The 16,632-nt window shown below is 36.1% G+C and overlaps 1 protein-coding gene across 1 annotated transcript in view; it reads left to right on the top strand.

Annotated features, from left to right (window-relative positions):
* Positions 1-16,632, top strand: part of PIK3CA (phosphatidylinositol-4,5-bisphosphate 3-kinase, catalytic subunit alpha) — a 36,398-nt gene that overhangs the window by 4,872 nt on the left and 14,894 nt on the right. The window contains exons 5-14 of the mRNA XM_005883014.2: positions 2,139-2,389; positions 4,343-4,588; positions 6,098-6,183; positions 9,315-9,420; positions 9,934-10,086; positions 10,180-10,317; positions 13,952-14,076; positions 15,132-15,213; positions 15,505-15,669; positions 15,891-15,994. Of these exons, the coding sequence (XP_005883076.1) occupies positions 2,139-2,389; positions 4,343-4,588; positions 6,098-6,183; positions 9,315-9,420; positions 9,934-10,086; positions 10,180-10,317; positions 13,952-14,076; positions 15,132-15,213; positions 15,505-15,669; positions 15,891-15,994 (1,456 nt within the window). The remainder of the gene's footprint in view (positions 1-2,138; positions 2,390-4,342; positions 4,589-6,097; positions 6,184-9,314; positions 9,421-9,933; positions 10,087-10,179; positions 10,318-13,951; positions 14,077-15,131; positions 15,214-15,504; positions 15,670-15,890; positions 15,995-16,632) is intronic.

Genomic DNA, 16,632 nt, shown 5'->3' with positions numbered 1-16,632 from the left:
TAGATGGAGCACAACTTCTTCAGCAAACTCAGCAAGAATTGTTAAGGGGCAAAAAGGAACTCTGAATTTTAAAAAAATAGAAAAATGAAAACACAAAATCCTACCAAGTAAAAGCCCTGCGCCAGCGACTAGAATCCACACACCGCAGCCCGTCTGAGACCCTGCAGAAAACAGCCCTCGCTTGCTTATCAGAGGTGCACGTCAAATGCAATAGCTTACCAATATCTTCTTGGGAGGAAGCCAAAAAGAAACAGGAAAGCCCACATTAAGAAAAGTTTCTCTTTCCTAAACGTGTTTTCCTGAAGCTGAACTTGAGGGGAGCGGGGCCTGTGAGCAAACACTTCAGTCTTCCTCGTCGTTTTCGTACTCCTCGTCCTCGTCGTCATCCTCCCCGACGTAGGACACGGGAGTCTCCACCCTGGACCCGCTGTACTGAGACCCGCTGGAGCTCGTGGCCAGCATCCCGTCCGCACCGTTGGTCAAGTCACTGGCAGAAAGCCTTGTGCCGTTAGAGGTCGAAACCGCTGACGTGAGGAATACGCTGCCGAGTGATCCCTGAGCCATTTCTGTCACGTAGGGTTCCAGTGCTTTCGGCACCAAGCTTCTTGCCATTTTCAGGTCTTCAGCAGAGCAGCTTCCGGACTCCAGTCCATAGGCCATCCCCATGCGCTTCAGCACTTCTATGTCGTCATGGATTTCAAACGTGTTGTCAAAATTGAATAGATACTCGAATCTGGAGGAGAAAGTCCCTGTTAGAAAAGTGCCAACTGCAAGACGGAGACGGCCATGCTTGGTTCAGGGGCTCTGACCATTCCTCAGGTGCCCTTCCATCTGGCGTCTTCACAAAATCCATCAACTCAGAAACAATGACCCGAGAGACTCAGGCAGCATTGCTAACCACCGTCCACACTCTGCGGGCACATCCCGGCAGGCTGGTCTACCCTCAGCTCTGCCTGCCTGCCCCACAGGACCAGCAGTGAGCACCCTCTACTGGTTGTGCTATGTCTGAGCAGCTGTCCTAACAACGATCCTAACAGGTGCGATTTACTTTCCTTCTAAAAGAGAGATGCCTGCCCAGCCATGGTGGCTCAGTGGTTGAGCGTCGACCTATGAACCAGGAGATCACAGTCGTATTTTTGGTCAGGGCACATGTCCAGCAGGGGCATACAGGAGGCAGCAATCAATTATTCTCTCTCATCATTGAGGTTTCTATCTCTCTCTCCCTCTCCCTTCCTCTCTGAAATCAATAAAAAATATATATTTAAAAATGAGAGAGAGAGATACCTAATCAGGGAAAAGAGAAGCAAATTTCTAAATTAATTATGCTAAAAAGATTATATTTAAAAATTACAGATACTTATATAAATAAATTGACCAGCAGTTAACACCAATGACTGTGGCATTCTTCACTTCTGACCTGAGACTCCCAGCTGAGACCATGGGGCCAACAGACAACCTTCTACCTACTTGTCATTAGAAATGCTGCAGTCGATGACGGTCTTCTTGCTGGTGTTCACAATGATGAAAGGCAGGTGGATGACAGAGTTGGGCGGAGGTGGCCGGTTGGCCTGCTGCTCTGCCTGGCGGTTTCTCTGCACCAGAGCCGAGCGGGCGTCGGGCGGCCTCTGACAGTTTTAATCTTTCTAGTTTATCATCTTTTTTTTTAATCCCCTGGCTTAATTGATCTTAAAAGAAAACAAATTAAGAAAATGCATCTTATTTTCCCTCCTCCCCCATCTTTTCTCTCATTCCGATTTATCATCTTTCTTTAAGTCTCCATGATTCTTTCCCATAGTTACCAAAAACTCTTCCACTTCTGAACCTTTTGTATACCATCATGAGTCACTCTTCACAGAGGTTGTATCCATGAAGTATGCCATGCAGTTTAAAATGGAATTATATTGGACTCAGGTACTTGTGACCCACCAGTCAGTTTTGCATGCTTGCCATAAAACATGAGATTTGGACATAGCCTGGCAGCTCTATTAGATCTGAAGATTTACCTGCATTTAATTAGTTAGATTATAAGTCATTAATGATTATGGTTAAAAGAATGGTAGTGCATGCTTTTTGAAATTTGTCTCTTGAAAAATGAAGTATATATGGTGATTACATCTAATAATGTCTTCCTCTTATAGGGCAAATAATAGTGGTGATTTGGGTAATAGTTTCTCCAAATAATGACAAGCAGAAGTATACTCTGAAAATCAACCATGATTATGTGCCAGAACAAGTAATTGCTGAAGCAATCAGGAAAAAAACTCGAAGTATGTTGCTATCATCTGAACAACTAAAACTTTGTGTTCTAGAATATCAGGGCAAATATATTTTAAAAGTGTGTGGATGTGATGAATACTTCCTAGAAAAATATCCTCTGAGTCAATATAAGGTGAGTAACAAGTTTCAAAAATATCAATTTTAAATTTAAAAAGTAATCACATTGGGGACTATTGTCTGCATTTTTAGAACATACATTTTGAGAAATTAATATTATTAAGTAATCACAAGTTTATTTTTATGCAATAATTATTTAATTAGAGAGATTGATGATGAACTTAATTTGAAAAAAACATGCTATTTCTTTAAATTTTATGTAATAATATTTGGGGATCTGACTATATATGTGGGTAAGCTGATTAATGGTTTTGCAGTTGTAACAATAGTTATATCATTATTCAGATACAAACATTTGATTTGGTGACTGTTTAATTGTGCTATAAGGTAAGTACAATGTTTCAGGTATTCTGCATACAAAAAAATGCATCATATGCTTTTCTAGACAGCTCCAGTTCTATAGTGGAAATACTTTTATTAGCCAATAAGAATTTTAAATACCACGAAACTTGCACAGAAGGCTTTTCATGTGCCTTTTTTAAAAAATACATATTTTATTGATTTTTTACAGAGAGGGATAGAGAGTTAGAAACATCAATGAGAGAGAAACATCGATCAGCTGCCTCCTGCACACCCCCTACTGGGGATGTGCCTTCAACCAAGGTACATGCCCTTGACCGGAATCGAACCTGGGACCCTTGAGTCCGAAGGCCAACGCTCTATCCACTGAGCCAAACCGGTTAGGGCTGCCTTTTTTTTTTTTTAAGGGGTTTATTGTATTCATTTGAATATGCAAGAAAGCAATTACATAAATGTCCCCTTGTCAAAAAAAGACAATCATAAAAACATTTTCAGTTACACTAACCCCAAAATATGGCGTATTTTATCTCCTTCCAAGCAATGGCACTAGCAGTAATTAAACATTTCAAAAAAATCTATGACTTACTGTTAAGATATACTATTAATATTACCCTACTCTCTATTCTGTTCATTTAATAAATACATATAAGAAGCAACTATATTTGTACCAAGTGTATGCTAAGTACTGATTTACAATACCAAGACATGGTTCTGGCCTTCAGGTTGCTTACAGTCTAGTGGATTTATGGGTAAAAAAATAGGCTATTGTAATATGTACATAGTAGCACTTTTTTTTTTAGCAAATTGGAAGTATCATGTCTTTTTTTTAAATATATTTTTTATTGATTTCAAAGAGGAAGGGAGAGAGAGATAGAAACATCAATGATGAGAGAGAATCACTGATTGGCTGCCTCCTGCACGCCCCCTACTGGGGATCGAGCCCGCAACCCAGGCATGTGCCCTTGACTAGAATCGAACCTAGGACCTTTTGGTCCGCAGGCTGACGCTGTACCCACTGAGCCAAACCAGCTAGGGCAGTAGCATTTCTATTTGAAATTTCTATCCTAACTACCACTTCATAGATCAAACAATGTATTTTAATATATTTTTAAATACATCCTATATTTTTATCAGTCTCCTCTTATTTTTGTTTTGTTTTACTTTTTAGCAAAACAAATGTTTCTCAAGAAATATTGCAACAAAAGAGCAAGGGGGCAGTAACCCTTGGATTGGGCCTCAATATGACAATATATAGAATGATAGAAATTTACTAAACAATGTTGCTTTTCCTTTAACAAGTGCAGTGTTTTCATAATGAGTATCCTCTGATCCTTGTTTGTAATTTTTTTTTCTTACAGTTAAGGGTAGAACTAAAGTGTCAAAAACTGACCTCTTTTTTTTTTTCTTTTATACAGTTTATATTCCAATAGGTGCTTGGTTGATCTTGTGCTATAACCTAACTCCCAGATATGTATTTTAAATGTTAAGTGTAGCAACTGCTAAGAAATGTGGTCTATAATGTTTGATTTCATTATCACCTTTGCAGATTAGTATGTAAATTCTCTCATAATACTCTTACATGGTGCTTTTAAAATGAAAAACCTTATTTAAAAAATGGCTTCTCCCCATCTCCCTTAATCTTTTACAGTATATAAGAAGCTGTATAATGCTTGGGAGGATGCCCAATTTGATGCTGATGGCTAAGGAAAGCCTTTACTCGCAGCTGCCAATGGACTGTTTTACAATGCCATCTTATTCCAGACGCATCTCCACAGCTACACCATATATGAATGGAGAAACCTCTACAAAATCCCTTTGGGGTATAAATAGTGCACTCAGAATAAAAATTCTTTGTGCAACCTATGTAAATGTAAATATTCGAGACATTGACAAGGTAAAGTCGTGTTGTTGCTTATTATTTTATATAAATTACTAGAGACCCAGTGCACAAAATTTGCGCATGTGTGTGTGTGTGTGTGTGTGTGTGTGTGTGTGTGTGTCCCTCAGCTAGCCTTCACCCTCTCCAATCTGGGACATCCCTCTCACAACCCGGGACTGCTGGCTCCCAACCGCTTGTCTGCCTGCCTGCCTGCCTGATTGCCCCTAACCGCTTCTGTCTGCCAGCCTGATCACCCCCTAACCATTCCCCTGCCAGCCTGATCAACACCTAACTGCTCCCCTGCAGGCCCGATTGCCCCTAACTGCCCTCCTCTGCCGGCCTGGTCGCCCCTAACTGCCCTCCCCTGCAGGCCTGGTTGCCCCCAACTGCCCTCCCCTGCAGGCCCAGTCACCCTTAACTGCCCTCCCCTGCCAGCCTGGGTCCCCCCAACTTTCCTCCCCTGCAGGCCTGGTCCCTCCCAACAGCCCTCCCCTGCAGGCCTTGTCCCTCCCAACTGCTCTCCCCTGCTTCCCTGATAGCCCCAACTGCCCTCCCCTATAGGCCTGGTCCCCCACAACTGCCCTCCCCTGCCAGCCTGATCGCCCCCAACTGCCTTGCCTTGTAGGCCTGGTCCCTCCCAACTGCCCTCCCCTGCTGGCCATCTTGTGGTGGCCATCTTTGACCACATGGGGGTGGCCATCTTGTGTGTTGGAGTGATGGACAATTTGCATATTACCTCTTTATTATATAGGACTTTATATAAACTTTTTTATTGAACTAATGATCTATTGAGCTGCAATATGTTTTCAGGTGGCTAGCAAACCACCCATCTACCTCTGCTATTACACAGCTTATGGTCCTTTGTCATTCTAATATCCCTAATTCTAATATCCTAATGGTTCTAATGTTCACAATTCTAAGCTCTTAAAACCAAAAGTTTTACAGAATATATTTGGCATCAAAACCTGGCCCAACTTGAAGCAAGGTTTTTTTGTATCTTTATTTATCCCACTACTATAAATATTCATGTGTTTTGTTGCAGAAATATTAATATATTTATGGGTGTTCTAACTTCAAATAGTATTGAATAATGTTTAGTATATGTACCAATTTATCTTTCTAAAATATGAAGAACTCTGAATTCCATACCTGTCCTAAAGGTGGGCCTATATTGATTTTTATTAGTCTGATGTTCCCCTGAAACAGCAACAAATTTTAGTGAAGAGCCTGCATTAATATTAATTTCTTATATATGTGAGAAAAGGAGAACTGAAAAGCTACATCTGAACAGAAACTTCTAAAGGAACCCATAACCTTGGCATATCGGGGCAACACTCTGCTAACTGAGCTACCTGGCCAGAGGGAAACAGTTATTCTTGTGTTATTATTTACTAATTATTGTAGTATTTTCCGTAAAAACAAATGTAAACCTACTTTTGTCCCCTTATGTGTACATGTGTGTTTGTATTACATATGTATGTTTGTATATATTTGTATACACATACATTTTTATTTTTATTTTAGATCTATGTTCGAACAGGTATCTACCATGGAGGAGAACCCTTATGTGATAATGTGAACACTCAAAGAGTACCTTGTTCCAATCCTAGGTAAGGAAGTATATGGATTTCTATCTTCATAAGTCATATTAGTGTTTAGCAATGTAATAAATAAAAGTAATACAATTTCCATCATTGGCTTTATACAAGTCAAGGAAATTGCCACACATTTACATATAGAACGTAAGGACTTTCAAATCACAGGATCACTTTATTGATTTTCTGTAAAATTTTATCTGTAGGGTTTTTCTGATTCTCTCTTTGCATTGTATCAAGGAGAGAACAAAATATGGTTACAGTTTGGTACTGATGATTCATAAACCTAGCATTTTATTCTTTTCTTATCTCCATTATCATTTACACTTGATTCTAGGAGAATCAAGAAAAAATTTTGATCTTGTAATTAAGTTGCTAGAGGTGACCACCATTCTAGAGTTTGGATCAAGTTCAAAGAGATGGTAATTTTTTCTGCCTGGAGAAAGGGAAATAGTTCCTCACCCTACCGGAACCATTAGGTCAGAAAGTACGTCATTCATGTTAGAACTTATGCTGTGACAACAAACAACCCCAAGATCTTTTACAATTTTTATTAGAACAACAAAATTTATTTCCCAGTCATACTGCATAACTGTCAGAGGTTGAGTGATTTGGTTGTGAAAGGAACAGCAAAACAATATTTGAGTAAAGAATGGCCAAGAATTTTCCAAATTTGATAAAAACTGTAAAACCAACAATCTGAGGAGTTCAACAAGCCACAAGCAAAAACCCCAAAATAATATTGGGTACATTTATTCTAGTTGTTTCAAAACCAAAAAATAAACTAGCTTTATAAAAGTAAAAGGTAAATGTATTTAACAATCTAAGATTATAATGTCAAAATTTTAGTGAACTAAAGAAGTTATTTGAAAAATATTTATATTTGGTTATCTTTTCTTTAAGAATTCTCTAGTCTAAAAGATAAAATCCCTATGGTAGTAGTATGAATATTTTAGTAAATTTGTAAACTTTTTTGTATTTACAAAAAAAATTAGAGATAAAAAAATGAAGTTACTAGAATGAAAAGTAGATATTAAAAATTTCTTCTGAGATTGATTGTTCCAAATACTGTACTTCCCATATACTAGATAAATTACCATATGATTTCTTCATAAATGTTACGTTCTCTCCCCAAATCAGAATCAATTTGGACTGTATATATATAAAACTATTGCCTAATAAGAAAGAACTTAATTGTTCTCTGTGTGTGGACTTGAGAAGAAACATGCTTTATTTGCATAGTATTATAAACAACAACATTCATAGGATATAGCTTTCTTAGAAAGTATATAGACTATTTCCCATTAACTCTGAGCAAGTCTAGAGATTGAGAAGTAATAAATAAAAAACCCCGGGTACATTTACTGTGAACTTATCAAATTCCACAATATTTCTTCTCTCCATAAGCATTGTTTCTTTGTCCTTTAGAATTCCTTCTTGTTAAGTTCCCCCATTTTAAACATACCTACTCTATATAAGTGGATCATATTTTTTTAATCTTCATCCATAATCAAGCAAAGAATACACAGAACTTATTTTACTAATAAAGTTTTATATCTTAGTTTGGCTAATTAAAAATTTTATACCATTTTGTTGTTAATTAAGTCTTGTTTTATTTGTGACCAAAAACAGAATAGAATTTTGAAGAAGCCATTTAAAAAGTTTTCAAAATCATTATCTAGCACTTGAGCTTTTACCTTGGACCAATTACTCTTCTAATTTATTTACTTTTGTTATCTCATTTAATCTTCACAACAACTTTATGAGAGTAGACAATATTATTAGTCACATTTCCATGACAAGAAAACAGACAAAGTGAGGGTTGCACATGTAATAAAATAGTAAAAACAAGATTCTACTCTAGGTAGTGTGACTTCTGAGTTCATACTCTTAACCATTACTATAATCTTTTTTAAAGAAATAACAACTATGTATTTTGCTTGGCTCTTTACAGATATGTCCACCAAATAAAATATAGACATTATTTCACATGTAACATCCAATAAATTGAAGGGAATTTATTATTAAAATTTGAGAAAAAAATTATCACTTTTTATAGTAACTTTTTATTCTTATTATGAATGTCAAGTTTTATTTGTGAAATAGTTCTAAAATTCAAATACTTTCTGTTAACATATCCTTCATTTTATTAATACTGACTTATTTAAATGAATAAAACTGCATCATCTATAAAAGTAATTAAATATCATTGTAATCATAATAGGAAATTTCATTTTACTTAGTTTCCCTTTTTTATTTGCCTCTTTATAAGCTAATTTGGGGGTGTGTGTGAAAGTATATTGCATAAATGGACAAAAGTATACATTGCAGAGTTTAGTGAGTTATCACAAAATGAATATTTATATAAGAACTACACTGGTCAAGAAATAGAACATTTAACAGTATTCTAAAAGTCTCTCCCTCCTCATCTCCTCTCCCAGACCATTAGTCTTCTCTCCTCTCTAAAGGTAGCTACTATCCTTCTAAAATTATTGTTTAGTTTGGGCTTTTTGAATTTTATGTAAATGGACTCAAGGAGTAGATATTCTTTTGTGTCTTTTTTCACTTAATATTATGTTTTTAAGATTTCATCCATGATGTAAATAGCTGGTGTTCGTTTCCATTACTGTGTACTCCATTATGTGAATATACTGCAATTTATCTAGTTTATTAGACATTAAGATTGTTTGCAGTTTGGGAATATTGTAAATAATTCTGTTAACATTCTAGGCACAAATGCACGCATTTCTTTGATTTTATACCTTGAGGTGGAGATGTCATAGGTCAGTTTTAGTACATTATGCTTTCCAAATTGGTTGTATAAATTACACCTCCACTAGCAGAATATGAGATTTCCTGAAACTACACATTTTGTAACCACTCCTTGGTATCATTAATCCTTATAGTTTTAGCTAATCTCTTGTATAGTGATAGTTCCATGACATTTTATTTTGCATTTTTTGGATGACAAATGATATGGACTACTTTTTCATGTTTATTGGCCATTTGGATAAATGTCTGTTCCATTCAATCTCTGGCCTGTTTTCCACTTTATTTTTTTCTTTATGATTTGTAGGAGTCATTCATATGCTCTGGATAAACGCTTTTTGGGGGGAATAAATTCTTTTTTTTTTAATTTTACATAGGTGGAATGAATGGCTGAATTATGACATATACATTCCTGATCTTCCTCGTGCTGCTCGGCTTTGCCTTTCCATTTGTTCTGTTAAAGGTCGAAAAGGTGCTAAAGAGGTAAATTATATTCACCTTTAGAAACTCCAAATATTACTGCATATTGAATTTTTATCAAGAAATGGATATTATTTTTCTTTATCTAAAATAAATAATTTAAAAATTTTAAATTAATAAATGTATCATAGAAAAATATCTTGTGAAAGTTTTTAGAATTTATTTATAAATAGTGAGTTTGTCCTGGTCATACCGATACAATTTTCGAATATGCCAAGTGACTACACACAAATATCTGTTAAGTGACTACATGCAAATATCTGTCTTGCTTGCTTTGGTTTATATTTTCTAAGAATAATAATAATAATTAGAGAAAATACATGTTATTTCAAATGGGAAAAAGGAAAGCGAGATATTTATACTTTGTAAAAGTTAATATAGTTTGTTGTAGACATTGTTATGGAGATAGTTGTTGAATTCTCCTTTCTGCGGAAGAAAAGTGTTTTGAAACAGGTTTAATAATTTAACCCAAAGAGTAGTGAATATTTTTCGGTTTGTTTGTTTGTGTGTTTTAAGGAACACTGTCCATTGGCGTGGGGAAATATAAACTTGTTTGATTACACAGATACTCTAGTATCTGGAAAAATGGCTTTGAATCTTTGGCCAGTACCTCATGGATTAGAAGATTTGCTGAATCCTATTGGTGTTACTGGGTCAAATCCAAATAAAGTAAGCTTTTTCTTATTATAAATTAGAATTTTTTTCTTTTTTTATGACAGTCAAACACAATATTTATGTAATAACTTTTATTCTATTTCTTAGGAAACCCCATGCTTAGAGATGGAGTTTGACTGGTTCAGCAGCAGTGTGGTAAAGTTTCCAGATATGTCAGTGATTGAAGAGCATGCCAACTGGTCTGTGTCCCGAGAAGCAGGATTTAGTTATTCCCATGCAGGACTGGTAAGACAAATCACTAAGTTTTCTTAAGTATCAGCCATAATCAGTGGATTTGGGTACATACTCTTTATACAGAAGGGGTTTCATATGTTTTAGTTACACTGGCATAGCTACTATAGGTGCTTGGACAGTATTGCAATATAATGAAATTCTCTATATGCTAATATTTTTACTGCAGCCCTACCTCTCCTTACTTTTCAGAGCTCTAGTCTGCCTTCATTTAACAAATATTTATTGAATGCCATTAATGTATGACATGTACCAGGCAATAACGTTGTAACCTAAAGAGACCTCCACTGAGTATGTAGTCTAATGATGAAAATAGATATTAAGCAGGTAAAAGCAAAAATATAAGATTATAGATTATGATAAGTGCCAAGAAGGAAAAAGCAATAGTGTGCCAAGAATGACTAACAGAGGGATAGGAGACAAAAGCTAATATTGGGTTCAGAGAAGACTTTTTTGAAATAGTAACCTTGAAGTTGAGCCAAAGTATAAATATATTGTGAGGTGAGCATGGAAGCAGAGGACATTGCTTCACCACCATAGCTCAATCCCCTAGAAAAGCATATATATAAAATAGGATTTAAATATTGATCTAGTTGTCTGATCTTGGCCATAAATTTGGAACTACAAAATAATGGTGTAGGAACCATTAACTCTAACTCTTCCTTATTTCTCAAGGACAAAGGTGTCAGTGCTAAGAGAAGATGTTTTTGTTCTTTGTTAACTTTTTTTTCTAATTTTCAAATTTATCACTTTTGTTTTGACCTAGTTATAGGTCATAGATAGACTAACCAATCGAATATGGACCAAGAGGTCCTGAAATATGCCTATCATATTTTACATATTCCTGGTGCAATAACAGCAGCACCCAGGGGCAGCCAGCAATCCCACATTTAGGAACTTTCAATAGGGAGTTTACCAATCCCTTTTGTAAACTGAAGAAGAAGAATAATAACCTTTACCCTTCCTGCCTATGCGCTTTCAAAGATATAGAAAGGCTATTTTAAGTACAAATAAATTTAAAATCATTACTGAATTTTGTCAGATACTAAAAGTACAATTAAAATTAACTTTTTGACATTAAAAAGAGATTCTCTTTCTTGAAATATGTAGCCACTATTCTATAAGTTTAATTCCTTTATGATAACTGCCCTGACCAGGTAGCTCAGTTAGTTAAAGCATCGTCCTGACAAGCCAAATTTGCAGGTTTGATTCCCAGTCAGGGCACCTGCAAGAAGCAACCAATGAATGCTTAAATAAGTGGAACAACAAATCGCTGTTTCTTTCTTTCTCTTGCTCTCTCTCTCCCCCCTCCCACCCCACCTGTCTTCCTCTCTTCCTTCCTCTCATTAAATCAATAAATTAGAAAAATAATTCCTTGATGATAATTGTTAATATTTATCGAGTGCTTACTGTGTACCCAATGCCATACCAATCACTTTTCACATATTATCTCATTTCATCTTAAAAGCAATCTTTGTGAAGTAGGTACTATAATAACCCTTATTTCACCAGTAAAGAAACAGGCATAAGAAGTCTAAATAACTTATCTAATGATCGCCCCAATTGGGGCGGGTGGGCCAGACCCCACCTGTGCACAAATTCCTGCATCGGGCCTCTAGTTCTGTTATAAATGAGGAGGAATTCCTTAAATTTTAAGTTAGGGTTGAAATACTGATAAGCATTCTCATGACATGTCCATATCCCTATCCAATTAGTTATACCTGTAACTGGAAAGAAAAAGGTGATGTAGAAATTTAAAAATTCCTTGGATCCATTATTCTGATTGGTATCTGTAAGTGTAAAAATAGAAATGTTTTACAAATATGAAGCAAAGAAGATGGCCATTCTCTCTAACAAAATTATGAGGCATCAAGGTTTTCAAAAATGCTGCATTTTGACATGTGAGTACGAGAAGAACCAGTAGTAATGATAAGCTAGAACTTACTAGATATGTATTTAAAATCTGGACTTAGTATTTATAAGATGAATATGTCCAGGCTCATGCATGACAGTTGATAAGCAAGCAGTTAGTTGCATTCAAAGGATGTTGCTTATTTTGGATAATAACCTTGGTTTTATTATGTTTAAATTATTATCCAGTTGTCATATAATTGTTTTTCACCATCACTTATTCTTCTCTAAGTTATCCTATATTAAAAATATAAGCAAATAAAAATAAGTAAATAATGCAAAAGAATTAAAAGTCCATGGACCCAGATGGTAAGTGGTAATGACTACTTTTCCTGGTGAATTGAGGGTGAAGCATTTTTTATCTCTTACCCAAACTATTATTCCAGTAGCCTCCTGACTGGTCTCCCTCCCCCTGCAGAGGACCCAGAATGATCTTTATTAAACATAAATCAAATCATGATATTCATTGTTTAACTAACTTCCACTGAAAATAAAATCCAAACCTTTTACCCTGACCTGCAAATTTCTCACTCCTCTCGCTCACCTACTGGGCTTCAGGTTCACTGGCCTTCTTCCTGTGCCTCCTTCACACCAAGCTCATTCTTCCCCTGTGGCACTTTCCTTGTTCCTCCATCTGCAATAGTCTTTTCCTGATCTTAGTGTGGATGGTTCTTTCTTGTCACTTGGATTACAATTAAATATTACCTTTTCATGCCTTCTCAGAGGCTATTTCTGAGCACCCAGTCTAAAGTAGTTAGTCATTCTCTGTTACATCACCCAGAGTATTTAAATCAACTTTCCAATATTTTTCTTATTTGTTCATTTAATTTTCCACTGTAGCAATGGCCCTGTTAATAATACAGGTTCTTTTATAATTTTATGACCCCAAACAGTAAGAACAAGACAAGGCACACAGTCCATGCTTTAATAAATATTTGTTGAGTAAATATGTGCTAGTAAGATTTGTTGATGCTGTTATATAAATTAACAATGTTTAAATGTATAAAAACCTAGTAGCATGGATGTTTACTTTCATTTTTAGCCATTAGGAATATGTGTAACCCTTTCTAAAGGATATATAATTGTTTTTTTAAAATACATTAATGTGAATTCATAATTATTTATTACATAGTTAATATATCTACATTTAAAGAAAAAAATACATTACTTGGAATTGTACCAAAAGTTGTGGTGTTTTTGGTTTCCAAACACGCAGTGTGCATGGTTTTAATGGGGATATTGCTTCTACTTTTTTCCCTTATTTATTTTTACTTTTTAAATTTGAAAGCCTAAAAGTGACTATTAGGATGTATTCAAGCAACCATTATGAAAGAATTCACATTTTAATTTTATTATATTACTATTTCATATTCTCTTATTCCAGAAACATTATAACTTATTCACTACTAACGCCTAGTATCCAGTTTCTTACCCCTGACTAACTTTAGCAGTTACTGTTCTGTGGTTGGTGGTAATGTTAACCAAATAAGTTACTGGAAGAAGAAAAAAAAGTTACTGGATTTGTTCCACAAATACTGTCTTGAGCTGATTCTTCCCTATTCCTGAAAATAAAGTCTTATCATTGGAATAGTAAACTGTTTCACAGCAGTTAATAAGCAATATAAAGTGTACTGACAGTTTTCTTTCTTTTTTTATGTGGATCACTCATGAAAAATATAGCAGAGAAAATCATATAAGATATTACTTTATTTTACAGAGTAACAGACTAGCTAGAGACAACGAATTAAGGGAAAATGATAAAGAACAGCTCCGAGCAATTTGTACCCGAGATCCTCTCTCTGAAATCACTGAGCAGGAGAAAGATTTTCTTTGGAGCCACAGGTAAGTGTTAAGATGAAGAGTCTCCGTTTCTTATGTTCAGAAGAAAATAAAGAATTGGCTTTGGCTGATCTTGCCTTTTTTTTCTACCATACCTATTAAAGTAAATAAAGCATAATACACATGACTTTTTACACAAACATCCTTTTTAAAGTTGTAGATATAGAGCAATATTTCTAGAGAGAATCATGCTGCATTGGTATTAACTTTGGACATTGAATGCTTTTTTAAAAATTCTAAGTTGATAACACCTTTTTTAGGATTTGGTTTTTATTTTTGCTTTTTAATAAAATTCAAGATCCCAAAAAAATATCCTGTTGTTTTAGATCAATTTAGTTGGTCTATCAGTGGTCGGCAAACTGCAGCTCGCGAAAATACCACGTGTGGGCGCGCATGTACAGTGCGATTGAAACTTCGTGGCCCATGCGCAGAAGTCGGTATTTTGTGGAAGAGCTACACTCAAGGGGCCAAAGAGCCGCATGTGGCTCGGGAGCCGCAGTTTGCCGACCACTGGATATTTCCATTTTTAGGAGTTCCCTTCATTTTCCTTTTTTTCTTACACTTCCTCAAAGTAATAGTGTAATGCCTTATTTTTACTTATGAAGAAGTTATCGTACTACTTGGTGACACTGTTTTATTTAAAGAAAGCAATTGCAGTGCATTTCTGCAGAAGTTCCTTAAAACATAAATTATTTCCCGTGACCACAGTAGAAGTGGTGACTCTTCTCATGGTCCAAGTTGCTTAAGTAGGTGAATAAAAGGAGCTACATAAAGAGTGTTAGAAAATAAATTCACAATTTTTCCTAAGTACCTGCCTTCCATTTGGATTTTTCTTTTGCCTCTCTTGCCATTATAACTGTATCTAAGTATCTATGTACATATATATATGCAACAAAATGTTAAAACACTGATTTCTTTTGATTTTAAGGAAGGCTAGTAATGATAAAATGTTAAGTGTTTGGAACTTCTTAAAGATTGCATAGTTGGAAATTTAGACATCTAGGCCTTATGAATAACATGAAGAATCTTTTTTATTTTGTTTTATCTTTTCCACACAGACACTATTGTGTAACTATCCCTGAAATTCTACCCAAATTGCTTCTGTCTGTTAAATGGAATTCTAGAGATGAAGTAGCTCAGGTAAATGCATGTTTGAGATTCCTGAATAACTGTTGCTCGGATTGTTTTCTCTCACAAAGTCTGCATAACTATGAGGTGAAATAGACTGTTTTAAGTTAATTAATAATGGTAATATAGTAGAGAAAAATACCATTCAGACTGCTTCCACTGATAAAATTAATTAATTAGGACTGAACATTTTAAGCATTGAATTTATAAGGGGACTTTTATCTAAACTAATTTTAAAATGAAGGGTTCATTCACAACTGTCTTTGCTTTAAAAATTTGATTTGTGGTCTTTCTCATGCACAGATGTACTGCTTGGTAAAAGACTGGCCTCCAATCAAACCCGAACAAGCTATGGAGCTTCTGGACTGCAACTACCCAGACCCTATGGTTCGAAGTTTTGCTGTTCGATGCTTAGAAAAATATTTAACAGATGACAAACTTTCTCAGTATCTAATTCAGCTAGTACAGGTAAAATAATGTAAAAAAGAAAAATTATGTTTTATTCTAAATCCATGCAACTTCCAAAACCTCTACTGTATTAACTGATTTTATGCTTTTTTTAAAAAATTAGTTTTGTCACCAGTAGTATCTACTTTCTTTCTAAAAAATTACCTTTAATTCCAACCATGCAAAATTTGACTCTGGTTGATGTAAAGTTGTTTTATGTTTGTTTGTTTTTAAACACATAGGTCCTAAAATATGAACAGTATTTGGATAACCTGCTTGTGAGATTTTTACTCAAAAAAGCGTTGACTAATCAAAGGATTGGGCACTTTTTCTTTTGGCATTTAAAGTAAGTCAAATTATTTTCCCATTAAATTATCTATAGACATATTACTTTCTTTATGTATAAATATGCATACTTATATAGTACTAGAGGCCCGGTGCACAAAAATTTGTGCACTGGGGGGCAAGGAGTCCCTCAGCCCGGCCTGTGACCTCTCGCAGTCTGGGACCCCTTGGGGGATGACCACCTGCTGGCTTAGGCCTTCTCCCCAGGGGATTGGGCCTAAGATGGCAATCAGACATCCCTCTGGCAGCCCGGCAGCCCCCGGGGGATGTCCACTTGCCAGCGGGGAGCCGACCTAAGCTGCAGTCAGACATCCTTAGTGCTGCTGAGGAGGCAGGAGAGGCTCCCACCACCACCGCTGTACTGGCAGCCATCAGCCTGGCTTGTGGCTGAGCAGAGCTCCCCCATGTGGGAGCGCACTGACCACCAGAGGGCAGCTCCTGCATTGAGCGTCTGCCCCCTGGTGGTCAGTGTGTGTCATAGTGACCAGTCATTCCCAGTCTTTCTGCTGTTAGGGTCAGTTTGCATATTACCCTTTTACTATATAGGATAGAGGCCTGGTGCACAGGTGGGGGCCAGCTGGTTTTCCCTGAAGGGTGTCCCTGATCAGGGTGGGGGTCCCCTCTGGGGTGCCTGGCCAG

Source organism: Myotis brandtii, unplaced genomic scaffold, assembly GCF_000412655.1.
Source record: "Myotis brandtii unplaced genomic scaffold, ASM41265v1 scaffold751, whole genome shotgun sequence".
In the NCBI taxonomy this organism is placed as follows: Eukaryota; Metazoa; Chordata; class Mammalia; order Chiroptera; family Vespertilionidae; genus Myotis; species Myotis brandtii.
The sequence above is the reverse complement of the archived record's forward strand: the minus strand, read 5'-3'. Positions and strand labels throughout refer to the sequence as shown.